At 40.7% G+C, this 15,417-nt stretch overlaps 2 protein-coding genes across 2 annotated transcripts in view; both read left to right on the forward strand.

The window, feature by feature from the left end:
- lamc1 (laminin subunit gamma 1) overlaps positions 1–15,417 on the forward strand; it is a 208,890-nt gene that overhangs the window by 38,438 nt on the left and 155,035 nt on the right. Inside the window, exon 3 of the mRNA XM_022250063.2 lies at positions 2,509–2,639. Within this exon, the coding sequence (XP_022105755.2) occupies positions 2,509–2,639 (131 nt within the window). The remainder of the gene's footprint in view (positions 1–2,508; positions 2,640–15,417) is intronic.
- LOC110987372 (uncharacterized) lies at positions 4,637–12,196 on the forward strand. The gene is made up of 8 exons (XM_087143198.1): positions 4,637–8,941; positions 9,077–9,184; positions 9,346–9,375; positions 9,693–9,767; positions 10,521–10,616; positions 10,768–10,818; positions 11,021–11,134; positions 11,519–12,196. The coding sequence occupies exons 2-8, from the start codon at positions 9,122–9,124 to the stop codon at positions 11,615–11,617; spliced, it is 528 nt and encodes a 175-aa protein (XP_086999324.1). The 5' UTR covers positions 4,637–8,941; positions 9,077–9,121; the 3' UTR covers positions 11,618–12,196.

Below are 15,417 nucleotides of genomic sequence, written 5' to 3' on the forward strand. Positions count from 1 at the left end.
TCTAGGGGCATCTATCGACCTTCGACGAGGCATAATCCTACCGACGACCGAATGCATCAACAATCTTCTCGAAAGTCTTTTCTACCGAGTGGTCTGCTCCGGCCCGTGCCTGGCTCTGTGTTTAGTGGTGGTTTGTGAAGGAGCACCTTTCTCTCGGAGTTGCCTTCCCCAAAGTAAACCCGGAAATAACCATAACATTGGACTCTTCTCATCTGGGTTTGGGAGCCTCCCTACCACCGCTTCAAGCATCGGGAACATGGGACCTCCAGCTCCAAGGGAATAACATCAATATACTGGAACTTCAGGCCGTATCCAATACACTGAAAGCTTTCCGCCCAAGCATTACAGGCAAACGAGTCCTCGTCCACTCGGACAACTCCACAGTGGTGTCATACATTAACCGTCAGGGAGGTACACATTCTCCCCGCCTATGCCTCCTGACGAGACAGATATTCTTTTGGCCCAGGATTATGGCATCTACCTCCAGGTGACTCATATTCCTGGTGACGACAACTCAGGGAAAGGTACGTCCCACGGGGTGGACATTGCACACGAGTGTAATCGAACAGATCTTCGCCGAAATAGAGAAACTGAACATCGATCTTTTCGCCTCAGCAGAGAATGCCCAACTGCAAGTGTTCTGCACCACGGCGCGGCCGTGAACTGAAGGCATTGTCCATCTTAGATGGCCACATCCGATGGGAACCCCATGGTGTTCGTCTCATCCCAACGATAGGGTTTCTCACTAAGACATTTTGGTACCAGACATTACCAAACACACTGGGACTCCCGATGACAAACCGTGGTGCCCAGTGCGGACTTTTAAATGGTACCTAGCCAAAACCAAAAAACTCAGAGGTACAACTTTGCAGCCTTTCATCACCACAATAAAACCTCACCAAGCCGTAACCAGAGACACTACAGCCAGATGGGCAGTTTCAGCCATGAAGTTTGCTAACCCAGATTAGCCAAACTCTGTGGACAATGAAACACAACGCTTCATTTTAGGCCTACTTCAGGGGCGTACCTATGGAGGAAATATGTTAGGCAGCATGCTGGAATACCCCATCTACCTTCACCACATGCTACCTCACCGATGTTCTACAAAAGGACTCTTCACATGGCAAAGGGGTCCTAACATTGGCCACATCGATGCCGAAGGGTTCCTCATCAAAGCAGCCGACCACTGGAACGACACAACTCCATTATTTGGTGAGTCTGCAATAAATTTGGACAAGTTCTTGTTCCTCTGGCACTCTCATTATGTAGTGCGTCCTTGCTGCACCCCCCTCCAAGGGCTCGGTGCTACTCTGCATATTTAGCGACTGTTTGGGGTAGGTTGAAAGCAGAAAACTCCTCCTGTACGCCTGCAATTACCAGATCACAAGGACTGTGTTGAATTACATGTATGTTTCCTGTCACATCACTAGTACTAGTAATTTGCATATGAGAATAGTTACGGTACATACCACGTATGTTTCCTTCCTCATCTTGGTTTTTGCTTGGTTTTTTGTTCAAAGTCATACACTGAATACCAGCGAGCTTTTGTGATTGAAAAGAGACGTCTGGAATTATTTTGTTATTCGATGATCTGTTGTTATCCAATATGCAGTAGCCTTTTTCGAGCAGTGAAAGTTCGTTTATTCCATCTCTTCCTGTAAAATAAATGGATGTGCTCTTGCAACCTGGGTTTTCACAAGAATGTGAAACACATAATGATGAAGCCAGCGTTGAACTAAAGGTCATCCTGATGGTCATTTGCTTAAAAAGCTTTTTTAAAGCCAGATTCACCAACTTAAAAATCCAGTTCGCTGTGTAATTTTATTGTGCCACAGTGATTTATTGCCTAACCAAAAGTTTATTCAAAATGTGTAGAATTTAGTAGGGTTTAATGGTGTTGATAAAAATCAGTATATGATATGTCAAGGATCGATACTGGCTTCTAATGTTGATGTTGCATAATATGCCTCAATATCACTTTAAAAACATTTCTACTGTTGGCTTTACCATGTGTGTATCGTTACCAACATCCATTGCAATATATATGTGGGCGTGTCTCCAAGAAACACCTACAAGAAATATTTGCAACGGTTTGTGTTGTACTCTATGTTGGCAACACACAGTGCGGCGTCTCCATGTGAGACTAAGGCATGCACAAGACTCGAATACTAGCTACAGCTCTCCACCACTGCTTCTCTTGATAAACATTTGAAGTCATCGCAGGAGACAGGACCGGATTGTTGCTACCTGTCATGTGCTGCCCCATACATTCCCAAGTATTAACCAAATTGATACACAGGTACATGTAGTGCTGGGTGAACATACTTGGTACATGTATGTGTATAACAACTTTGTTTTGATGTATTACCAACCATGTTGAAAAAACATAAAAGAATTTTAAAGAATGCAGCACTGTGCATCATATGAATATTAAACTAAAGTAGGGACTCTTTCTATGAAGGCATTGGTAATTCTTACATTTGTCTTATGTTTGTACTGATATATTAGGAATGGGTAACAGCGACAGACATCCTTGTCATGTTGACCAGATTAAACACGTTTGGTGATGAAGTCTTCCAGGTACCAGACGTACTGCGTTCCTACTACTATGCAATCTCAGACTTCTCAATCGGTGGGAGGTTAGTCTTTTTTGTTTCATATTTTAAAGTCCTTTCATGTGTCATCTGCACTCATTTTACCCATAGAGACATTATGTCTTTTGGATTTACCGTGTTAGTTGTATGAACATACATGTACATGAATTCATGATGCACTGTTGTGCTTTCTTATGGTAAGGATACAGTGTTAGATTTTCCTTGTATTGCATCCAATTTTGCGACACAGTATTGACCAATATTGACCAATCGAAAATGAATCGCACATTGTTTGATGCAGAATGTGCAGGGCTTTCTCATGTAGTTATGCTTGAAACAATGATTCGAATTACATTTGCAGCCTGCACATTGTCCTTTGAAATACAGTACATACATGTATACAGTAATGATTAAATTGAAGTACTCCTCGCACTCGTACTCGCTCGAAGTTTCCGCTAAACCCTCGTATCTCGTAAAATTTGCTGCCGGTAACGAGCGCTTGTGGGTACCTGCGAGCATTTACGAGCGCTCGTGAGTGCTCGCAAGAGTACACGGGCGCTATCGAGTGCAATAAACAGCGAGTGCATACTAGGATCATTCATGCGCAACGCGTGACCTCGGTGGAAAGCCCGGTCTGCCGGCCCGGTTGCGAATTAGTGCCCCCACACTGACGTCGTTGCGCATACAAGTCCAGTACATTGTGTTTCGGTACACCGTCTGGCCTGGACAGTAGGCGCCTATTGATGGCATAAACAATCAGGAAGACCCACTAGTTCTGAGTGTGGTGGAAGTGGAATATAAAATCCAATAACCTCTGTAGGGATATCCTGAAAATTTCAGAGAGGAACGTTGGTCGTGGAAAGCAACGTACACATAATGACATGATTTATATTGATCAATGGTCCGATTGCTCGTTTTATGTACAGTTGGTCCGTTCTGTAGCTTTTAGCGAGACATAGATCTTTTCTCGTGTTGGAAAACTTTGTGGAATAAAAAAATGGTCAAATCACTGGCCCAGTAACTATCTAGGACTAGGCCTAACACATTGGTGTCATGGGCGCCAATTTTTGGCGGATACGGCATGTTTTTAATTTATTATTGTTGTTATTGTTACTGAATCATAAATGCTGCGATTGTTTTCTCCTTTTTTTGAAAGTTTTGGATCTGGGAGTCTTCATAACCGGCTACTGTTCTTTTTTCCCTCTGTTTCTTTGTTCTGTTGACAAGAGCTGTGGAAACATGTTCACTAATAATTTAAAAAGGGGTTCGGACACATTTTACTGATTTGTAAATCCATGCGCCTCTGTTTGCTTCAAGTTCTGAATAGGATTGACCGATCAGACAAACAGTAAATTATTCTATACCTATCTTGGGCATTGCTGTACCTGTATGTGCATTGTTCTGTCGTCCAGAGAGCAAGTTGCAGCACTTAAATGGTGTGAATTTACTACCAATGAGCAGTTTGGTTGTTGGGAATTTAACAAAACTAGAGTGAAATCTCGGTTTTCTTTGAGTTCACTTTAATGAAGTGTCTGAAGATGCCTTTAAAAGCGAAGACTTTTCTGTAATTCCCCCCTTCATTGGATAAGCAAGACTACATGTACAAGAATTAAATTGTTCTTTCACAGGTCATCCAAAGTTTACGTAACTACATCAAGAAAACGCTCTCTTCTTCGCTTATTAAAAAAGTAACATCTTGTGAAAGGGTGGCGTTGTTATAATCTACACATTTCCTTCACCCAAAGGGAAATTATAAGTTGGTATTTTATTGGCCCATTTATTACGGACAACACAATGGTCGTTTTCGTCTGCATGGGGTCGGGAAACGGCTTGAGGTGAAGTCACAGACTTGCTGTGTTCTTGCTCTACGCAATACGTCGATTTTGCCCAATGGAAGAGTTCCTTTAATCAGTGGACATCCTTGCCATTCTATGTGAACTTGTATGAAGACTTCAGTTGCTTTGTACCATTTCCGCATCAGCACCTCGTCCGTTCAAGCGAGACTTGAGACTTTTCAATCAATAGCGCCTTCTCAGTCACAAAGCAGTAATCTGAAACCAGACAGAAGAAAGGTGACACTTTTAAAAACAACCCTATTTGACACTGTTCGGTTGTTCCTCAAGAAAGTAAGAGAAACAGGCTCTTTCGCAAACAGGGCTGGATCCGGACGTCCACGGAAGTTCCCTGCAACTCTCATACACGACTTGTACGAGAATGACGATGAGCTCACGTCGCGAGATGTATGCGGTATATTAAAAAGTATATTTGGACTCGACGTGTCAGAGTCCACCATCCGACGCGTACGTTGAAAGCTGGGCTTGGTGGCAAGTGGGCCCGCCTACTGCCAATTAATAAGGGACACCAACAAGCAGAAGCAGCTTGATTACTGTCGAGAGGCATTACATCGCCAAGACATGTTCGACAATGTAATTTTCAGCGACGAGTGCTCCGTGCAGCTGGATCGACACAGCCGGTTGACATTCCGAAAGAAAGGGCAACCAAAGAAACTCAAGCCAAAGGCCAAGCACCCCATCAAAGTCCACGTGTGGGCTGGAATATCCAAGCGGGGGAAAAGCCCCATACTCGTCTTCGAAGACATCATGGATGGACAATTCTACTGGGAAGAGATTTTGCAAGAAACGTTGTTTCCGTTCATCCACAAGCAATTTCCTGATGGTCATCGCTTTCATTAAGATAACGACCTGAAGCACACAGCTAGGGAAACGCGGGAGTTCATGAAAGAGGTCAGAATAAATTGGTTCCCATTCCCCGCCGAGTCCCTTGACCTAAATCTGATTGAGTGATTGTGGCATGAACTCAAGCATTTTTTAAGACGCCAGGTAAAGCCCACTGGCAAAAACGAACTTATCCATGGTATCCACCTCTTCTGGCGCACCAGAGTGACCGTAGAGTCATGCTCGCGATACATCAACCACCTACAAAAGGTTATTCCGGCTGTGATTCAAAGCAACGGACGGGCAACAGGCTTCTAGTGAAGATTCATTATAACCCAAAAGGCCCTTCTCAGGGCCACCACATCTTCGAAAAAGAGATAATTCCCGTTGCTCTGCACTGTTACCAAATAAGAAGAATTGTTTGTCTGTGTTTTTGTTTTTATTGTCGCAGCTGCAGGTTGACTTGAACAAAAGGTACCAAACACGTTCCTTCTCACAATACGAGTTAAATAAAATAAAACGATTGAAATTAATGTCATAAATTCAATTTCAATGCTGGAAAACAAATTTTGGGGCATACTGAGTAAGGTTAACTCAAGGGACTGGGGGAAGAAGACAGAGTGATAATGAGAACTTGGACATACATGTATCTTACGCTTATTAAACAAAATCCACTACATGATTGATAGACAAGTAACATCTCCAGACGGAAACTTACAACATGCAGTCAAAATCATCTGCATATTACATTTTATAATACTGAAAAACCAATGTTAAATTGGAGAAAATGAGGGCATCATGCTTATTCGCAAACAGAAAAACAGGGCAGTGAGGAACTTAACGTGAAGGAACTGACAAAATGCTTCGTTAAAAATGAATGTCAGAATTGAAAGGCACAAGATCTGCCTCAAAAAATGGTACATTCGGAATATGGAAAGGAGAGACGAAAGGCTGAAAGAAAAAAAAATCAACATAAAGATGTTTTGAAAACAGGTACATGTTGTGGACGGGGGGGTTGTAAAAAACAAATTGGAACGTAAGGTGCCGATGTTCGGTTTCAACAACCGAACAAAGGTGGGCATTACAAGGAAAGCTTTGTATTCGGCTCAGTAAAATGGCCGCTAGTGGATTCAATGATCTCTATATGCTAATTTAGGGCATAGCGAGTCCAGATTTCTTTGTACACATCTGTGCTTGCAGACCCAAACCTCTCCACTCAGATTGATTTTAATCATGACTCCGGCGATATTACAAGAATTGGGATGTTTATTAAGATATATTCTGCCTCAGAAAGAAAACAAAGGGTACTATGCTTTTAGTTTTGTCTGGATAAGAAAGGTCTTAGTGATTATTGCTCAACCATCTACTCAAGCTTCTTTAACAACTTGCCTAGATTTAGAGGAAAGTTTTGCCCACCGCATGAAGCTTCATCATTTTCTCTTGGATTCCTCCAAGCAACAGGTAGCACTTGATTAAGCTGGCAATGCTGGCATCAGATGTGTGTTGGCAACATTATCCATTAAAATTTATTACCATTAAAACCAAGAATCCAAATTCCCACTGAAGGAAGAAGTCGGGGTAGCTTATGTCGCGTCTGCAAACTTTAAGTTTCGTTACTTTACCGACTCCGGCAAGCGTGTGCTGGAGCGGAGTTCCTCACTTCTTAACCAACAAAAGCTCCTTGCGCTTTGTTACTTTTAATCCTCCGTCTATTTACCAATACCGACCAACAAGTCCCTGACTGGAATAATCCTTTTCAGGTCAGAATCTTTTTGTGTTGTTTAAAGAAGGACGTGGGTGAAGAATGTCTACTAGAGAGCCTTGTGACATTGACTGCCAGACATTTTGTTTCCTGTCAAGAAGAAAGTTCTTGGGATGAGATCAACTATAGCGGGGACTGCTGGAGTTACTCTGCAAAGAATATGCCTGTATTGAGTATTATCTAAATGGAAGTTGTGTGGAATTACATATACACTGTACTGTTTTCATTTCTTTAACTGACTGTCATGAATGAAAACAGGTAAAATATAAAACAGGCTTCTGAAAGGTTACCTTTAATTAAATTAATCAACACCAGTAGGCTGCCTTAAAAATATTATCGGCTTTACACTAATTTGGCTCAAATACTTTTGTGGTGTCTTTATAAATGGCGTAAGAAAACGTGATCTAATAGGTTGTGTGACCTCAGCAAAATGCTGAACCTATGTTATATAATGCAAAAACATAAGTATATACATGTATACACTTCTAGCAAATGCTTTCCCGATAAAGAAAAGACAATGGGAATTGCAACAAATGACTCGGAGAAGACCAGATTAGGAACAGTGTAGAAAAGCCACACGATCACGATCAACTAATATAAGACACGGATAGAAATAATATCTAAATGTGAGATCATAAATCATGCAATTCAATATTCAGCAAACAGTGTCTTTCTAATGCAGATTATTTAGGATTTGGGGTACACCCTTCAACAAAATTAAGAAAAAATGTTTGGGTCAGCACATAAGCTTCGGTAAATCAAACACTGCATCATGAATTCCTCCATGACCAAGACCGTGACCAAAGTGACCGCATCCGCATCGAAATCCTTTGCTATTGCACAAGTAAGTTCCCTTGTTGGGATGGTAGCTTTTTGGGGAAAAAAATGTGGTTTCTCGTGACACCTGGGCAAAAGGCCTTTCGTAAGTGACTGCCAACAAAGACTTTGCGTTCCACTCAAGAAGGAGTTTATCACGTGACACCCGCATCATACCGATAATAATTCAGCGATCCGTCTCTCACACGACAAAGTTGCGTCGCACTGCACGGAGAAACTAGTAAACAAGAAACAATGTCACTCAGGAACTTGTGCAAAATCCCTTGCGAAGCACTAGTTGCTTTCGAAGATAAATCAACGAGCATTGTGCCAAGTAAACTTGTGAAGGACGTAAAATCGGGTTTAGAAGCGGCACAAAAAGTTGAAGTGCTTTGGGAGGGAGAATTTCTTCCATGCGAAGTTCTCTGAGTATCGGGTAAGTGAGCATCTTTCCTCTAAATTACACATATCATAATTTGATAGAAACAAAACGGACACATTTTTAGTGATTTAATTGGGAGGTTGGAAAAAGTCTCATTGCAAGAAAATTACGGTATCGGGTAAGATACATGTAAGTCAGCAAGTAAACAAGATCCGTAAGCCCACACAGAAAACACATTTTTTAAAGTGATAAGGTAAATCTGCTGTCTGAAGGCGATTGGAATCCCAGAGAGGCATAGTGAGCGGAAAACAAGATATTGGATCATTGTACATGTACTACGAAAATACGATGTATAATGGGGTTTATGCAATTGCATACGAGGCGCATTTTGCAGTAACAGCGTCAAGTAAATGTTGGCAAATTATAAAGGCATTTCCATGCAATTACTTTACCGATATAACTTATCATGCAAAACATGTTTAAAGCTCAAATTTTTCCTTTAAAGAGACAGAATTGGCCCGGGACCTCGTTGGTTTTTGGACGTCCTGACCCAGTCGACTCGAATTGTAATTTTCGCCTCTCTTCTTTTCATTAGAAAAAGACAAATGTTTTCAGTACATGTACTTTAACTTGATTTTTCCATACAGACAATCACTCGGACCTTCTCTTTCTACAAAGAGCTTTGTCACGGAAACAAGATAAAGTGGGCAAGGTGAGTGTGCACGTGTATGAGATCTGCCGTTTATTTGGGCAAAATGTATACCAACGGAATTGTAATTAGTGGACAATGGCAAAAAAAGGTTCAAGTACACGCCTTATGATAACGACAACCACTCTTCTACATCAGGATAAAGCGACAGCAGAGAAATGTGGGTCACTGAAGTATACTGGAATGGCCAAAAGACTCCCGAAAGACTCCCAGATGGCAAGGAATGGCAGAGTTTCCAAGGCAAAGGTACGCAAAGTTGAATACATGAATTAGAGTGTCGCAATGTGGAGAGTTTACACAAATATTTAATTTTTGGATCATAAAATTCCATTTTCGCTGAGCACGGCATTTCACTACATTCACGAGTGATCAACAGGTTTGATTCTTCATTATATATTTTGTAACAGGCACAGACAGCACAGAAAAAGCCAGTTAAGGTGAGTGTCGACAACTTTTCGTGTTCCTATGAAACTTAATATTCCTTTATTTTGATAAACAGCCTAATACAGCGTACACCCAGGGCGCCGTCATGGAAATAATTATATTAACGTGATCACTTAAACGCTATCATATAGCCTAAAAGTTATCACATAAACGTACTATTCATTGTACCTTCTGTACAAACTATACATGTAGCTGCTCTTTTCAACAGCACAATTTTAAATACATGTTGAAAAGAGGAGGGTATTTCGTCTTTTAAAAAGGAGAGACTGGTAATAATTTTTTTGTTTTTGTCCCTTCCATCAAAATAAAGGAGAAGAAAAGAGCAACAGTGCTGGCCCGTTTCTGTGTTGATGACGACGGCATGGTGATTGCAGAACATGAGTTGGTAAGTTGAGGAATTATCCAATGTAGATAATATTAAAAACTACATGTGCTCAAAGCTGCAGAGATTAATGATCATAAAGTTTAACACTACAGACTGCTTCCCTGCGAATAGACCTAGCCATTGTTTAAAACAAGTGAAAAGAAAAGATCATCTTGTTGATGCCTTAGCCACCGTCCAAGCAAACTTACTTCACTAAACAGTTTTCAACGTACCCAGTGTTATAGTGCATTTTTTGGTATTTTTCTCATTGACTAAGGTGTTATGCTTCTTGCAAAGGTGCACGTGCATAAGCTGCGTATAAATCCCAACCTTCGACAAAACCTACAGTCAATACTTTTTTGCTATGCTTTCCTAAATGTTCTTAATACCACGGTTAGTTTTGTTACATTTTGAGCATTATTGGACAACTCTTTGTGATGCTTCATTCACATTTAGCAGAATAGGTTTTCCAGATTGGAACCATAAAAAATCTCACTAGGGACTTCAAAACGAAGTAACCAGGACACTCCAATATAGAATGTCAAAACAATGTGCCAAGAATGGTGTCAAGTGGGGCCTACTGGTGAAGTTAGCCGAAAAAAGTTTGTGCCGAAAATCCAATCTCATCCGTACACCATTTGTGAAGTCTTCGTATTCTCTTCCATATGATACCACATTAAACTGTGGTGTGCATTTTACAATAGCTTTATTTTTTATTAAATATACTTCTGGTTGATTTGAAAAGTAAATTTTCTCTCACCTATTTTTCTGAAGACTGTAGATCAAGGGCAGCAAGTTCAGGCTCCATCCCCCACACCTCCATCTCCAACCAGGGAACCGTCTCTACTTCACACGGGAAGCCCTGTCCAGGTATACACCAAAAAGTTAACTCTGTGAATATAAAGAGATGTAATGTTACACATATTCATCATGAATGGCAATTGCATCATAATTAAGCCCTCTCCAAATTTATGGAAATGTAACTTGTTTAATGAATGATATTTCTCACTCTTTTCTGCAGAGCTTAGGCGATCAGGGGGAACAAACCCTCCAACAGGCTCAATCTCCCATGGTAAGCCCTGTCAAGGTGTACATCAAGAAGTTGACAAATGCTAACTTCACCCACATGTGTACATTCTTGAGAATTGTTATGTTGCTGTTTTTCTCTGTGAGCAAGGAGAGATATAATGTTAAACATTTCTAATGAATGTCAATGTCATTTTAATAATGGAAATGTAATTTTAAAAAAATGATGTTTCTTACTTTTTCTACAGAGCTTAGATGACCCAAACTCTCCGACCAGCCAACAGGGAAGCCCCAGCCAGGCATTCTTCCCAGAGCTGAGCTTCCTTTCGGATGAGGTGACGTCTGAGCAAAGCCCAGCTAAAGTAAGTACAAGAACTCCTTCCAGATGAATTCTGCAACGCATACATGAGGATGTGACAGGCAACTTACCACTTGTCTCCCTCTCCCTGACTTTCAATTCAAAACTTTGAACGTTGGAAAAAAAACAGCCTAAGCTCTCGCATTTTCTTACAAAGATTACACCGAGCAAATGTTGAAGCTCACCTGGTGAGAAAAACTGCAACTTGTTTGATTTTAACTTGTGCATTTCTGAAAAGTGAGCTTAATTTTAGGCTTTTACGTGCAATCTAAATTGTCCAATGATACCACTATATGAAATAAAACTAGGTCATATACCAACATAAAAGAGCCAAGATTATACATGTAATACAGTGCAACTGTCTTTTCCATTGTTCTTCAAAATACAGGAGTTATGGTCACCCAAGCTCACCAGCGCCCCAGCAAAAATGGTGACAATCCCACTTGCAGGATTTGCAGATGTTACGCAAGATGGCGAGTCAGATTGATGACTTGTGGAAACACAAGTTCGTCACTGACTCATCATCTATGCCTTCGTCTGCTGTCCCTGCACATCCCCCGTCACCATCGACCATCACCAGACCATCTGCTGCCCTGGCCTCCTCTGCTTCTCCTGACCTTCATCCCCTGCAATGAAAATCGAATCCCTCTTTTCGGAAATAATCATGGACCTAAAGAATGGTTCCTCATCTGAGGCAAATTTTGCACTTTTTTTGGTCTGTGTATTATTTTCCAAGAGGGAGATGAAGATGAGTAATTGTAAGGGGGTGCGGGGAAGGAGAAGCTTGGTATCATCCGCCTCAATGCCATCAAGGCCATTGTCAGGGAGAAGACTGCTCTTGGCCTGGGCCAGTTTGAAATGTACTGGCGCCGGGAATGCGTCAAGGCTATCGACGAGGGTTGCAGATGCCTCAATCGTTGTTAAACAGTTCGTGTAATGTTTATGGTTTCATAATTTATAACTAGGCTGTACAATGCCCACAACTTGGTGTAATCTTTTTTTCCTAATCTACTGTAATATTCAACTGAACGAAACATAAAGAGCAAAAAGATCACAGTATTGTGCAAATAAAAGTTCATTGACTGAATGAAAGAAAAGGTTCACGTGTATCATTTAAGAAATGTGAGTTTTAAAATTCTGTGAAATTTATTTGATGTTCATCAAACACTTTGCTTATTACTACTTCCAGCTCTAATCTGATAGATCTAATGAATATCTGTACCCCAACTTTGGTAACGAGGTAGAAGGGTGCCATCTGAAAAATGGCTGCGTGCACATTTCGGAAATATTTTTCGGGGAGGGGTGATTTTGTTTTTTGCTAATTTGCTAACCAACAGAAAATAGGAAAGAAAGAGAAAAATTAAGGACTGAAGACAAATTTTGTTTGAGAAACCTCAGGGATTTCGGCTTGCCCATTGAGCCCTGAACAAAGCTGATTTTATCAGACGAATGGGTTGTCGATCGACGTGGAAAACATGGCTACGCCGAGACAGGAACAAAAAGTGAAATTTGCGAGTAGTGATTGGAAAGGTTCCTTGGAAAGATTTATTGAAGCAAATTCTTCTCAATTTTAAAGACATTTCCAATTTTTTTTAAAAATTACATTACTCTGATTTGTCCTTTTACGGAAGTGTTTGAGGTGCTTTTGGTATTTAGATGCATGCTGTATCAAAGCTTTCGCCCCGGAAGTACCGTACTTGATACCATCACAACACTATTCACACCATGCTTCTCCAGGGTCGTAAAGCTTACGAAAGCAGTCGCCCACCACATGCTCATCTTCCGTATCAGCCAGTAATAATTTGTCACAGTAAGACAATTTCTGCCATGATTTTGATTTTGTCCCCTGACTGAATTTGTACAGTATGTACACATACATGTACGTAGATGTACAGCGCTCACTTTGACCATGTACTGTACATGTACACGTAAGGTATACACTGTACATGTACCTATTTCCAAAAAGCCACTTAAATCGGCCATACGGCTTCGAGCCTCGCAGCGCTGCAAAGAATAAGTCTCTAAGGATGCATCCGAATCTCTGGTCTAGAGCTAAGTCCAGGTCTTCGCTCCATTAGAAATGCGGAGAGACGCGTAGACAATAGACCTAGCAGTAGCTCTGGAAGCCTGTTTCTGACACGGCCTATGAAATACGGACCCAATCGGAGTCATGCGCATGTATGATAATTAGGAGAAAGGCCAGTCATGTGAGAGGAATTAACCAATAACAGGTAAGATTCTGTTTTTTACGAGAGTCAGATTTTTGTGGAAACCGGACATATTCACATGAAGTGGCTGTGGCGACAGCACTTTTCACTGGTTCCCGCCTTTGGTTACGCAAAGAGAATTCTCGTTTAGTGGGAATCCACGAAATTAGTTCCTCGTACATTTTGAAGGGTCCCAAAGTGTCGTGTAAATAGAATTATTTTAACGTACAACTTTCACTAAGTTTTAGGGAAATTTTGAGCTCCGCGTGGTCAAATAACATTTACCCCACCAAAACTTTTACCTCCCAAATTTTATTCCATTTTTACACTGAACTCGAAGACCACAAATTGGAATGTGAAAAATCGCAATTCCGGTCTAACCGGAAAGATTCCTATGCCTGTTACAACCTTTAATAATATTAATGTTCAACTGAACATCCCGGCCCAGCGTTCGATTGAACCCGATTGATTGCACCGGAATCTTTGCACGCGCGAAACATTTCACTCAGCTCCCCAGTAAGCTGTGTGCGACCACAAACCAGTCGACCTGATGTATGTACCTGAACCTAAATGTAAACTCATGCTGTGCGTACAGACTAGTCGATCGTAAGATACTGCGCGATATACTCAACTTCGTCTCCGTCTCAGGCTTCATGTAGTGTTTTGCAATTACATGATTTTCTACAATTTTCCTATGTTGGATGTGAAAAAATTGATCATTTGTGTTGAAATTTTCAAGAATAACCTCAAATCAGTCTCCGACATCGAGCTTCAAGTTATGGGTAATGGTTCAATTTTTAGGGTGAAAATGTGTATTTTGGGTTTCACCATAGTGCTGTGCAGTTACATGGTTTTCTGTCATTTTCCTATATTTGGATGTGTAAAAATTGATCATTCGTATTGAAATTTTTAGGAATAACCCGAAATCAGTCTCCAACATCATGCGTTAAGTTTGAAATAAAAAGATTGAACGGTTCTCCTTTTGGGGTGAAAAATGTATATTTAGGGTTTCGCGACAGTGCTGTGCATATACATGATTTCTATCATTTTCCAATATTTCGATGTGTAAAAATTGATTATTCATGTTGAAATTCATGTAGACGACATGGCTACGACTACTATGAGGTAGAAATGCTCTTGAGAACAAAGTCCAAACCTTTACTCTGTCAGCAGCTATAATTTGTGTGGCCGAGGTGCACTGGAAGAAAAATTTAAAAATACTATCTAAACTACAGACCTCCCTTCAACTTATGACCCCATGTTTTTTAAGTACATGACAGACGGGGCAAACATTTCGAGGACGACACAACGCCACTTCGGCGACGCAATTTTGCAAGTGGAAATTTGACAAATTACAATGTAGCTTCAGTCTGTAACGGTTGTTTTCATTTACTTGATAGTTTCCTTTTTTCAATTCATACATTTTAGAATTAATAATAACACGAGTTACTCCAAGTCCAATAACAATTGAGAAGGAAATAAACTGTATACATGTATTTTTGCCCTTGAAATAAAAAAATCAAATGGTACTACATGTTCATGTACTTATGGCAAAATTTAATTGCCAACAACTGACACAGCAAAAAGATCTATGTGAGCTTCTCCACAATTTTCCGAGTTGATGGTACATCATATCTCTTGTAGAAATATCCACCCCAGTATCTGTAAAAGAATAATATAAAAGTAATCACAATCTGAATCAACTATTATAATGGTACGCAGAGTCATTCACGAAACTTAAAGCCGTGACATTTGCGTACAAACATGCTAAATTAGTTATCTGTAGCTGGGGACGAGACCACTGGGTCACAAATTTATTTGCACGGGTACATTTAGGTACGAGTTGAGCAAAGTTCATTCTTAACTAGAAACTCACATGCAATGAAAACCATTCGAATCACGTGTAAACTCCTTCACGAAAGACGAAGGCACTAAACCTAGTCCCTTCCTTCCTCCATGCTTCAGTGAACATTGTTTTTTTACGAAATTCAAAGTGGTCAAACCGGACATGAAATGCTGGGGTAAACATTCAACAGACAAGCAAGAGTCGTTCACTGGTCACACACAATGAACACACGGA

Source organism: Acanthaster planci, linkage group LG11, assembly GCF_054643075.1.
Source record: "Acanthaster planci isolate LZ-2023a linkage group LG11, COTS_SCS, whole genome shotgun sequence".
NCBI lineage: Eukaryota > Metazoa > Echinodermata > Asteroidea > Valvatida > Acanthasteridae > Acanthaster > Acanthaster planci.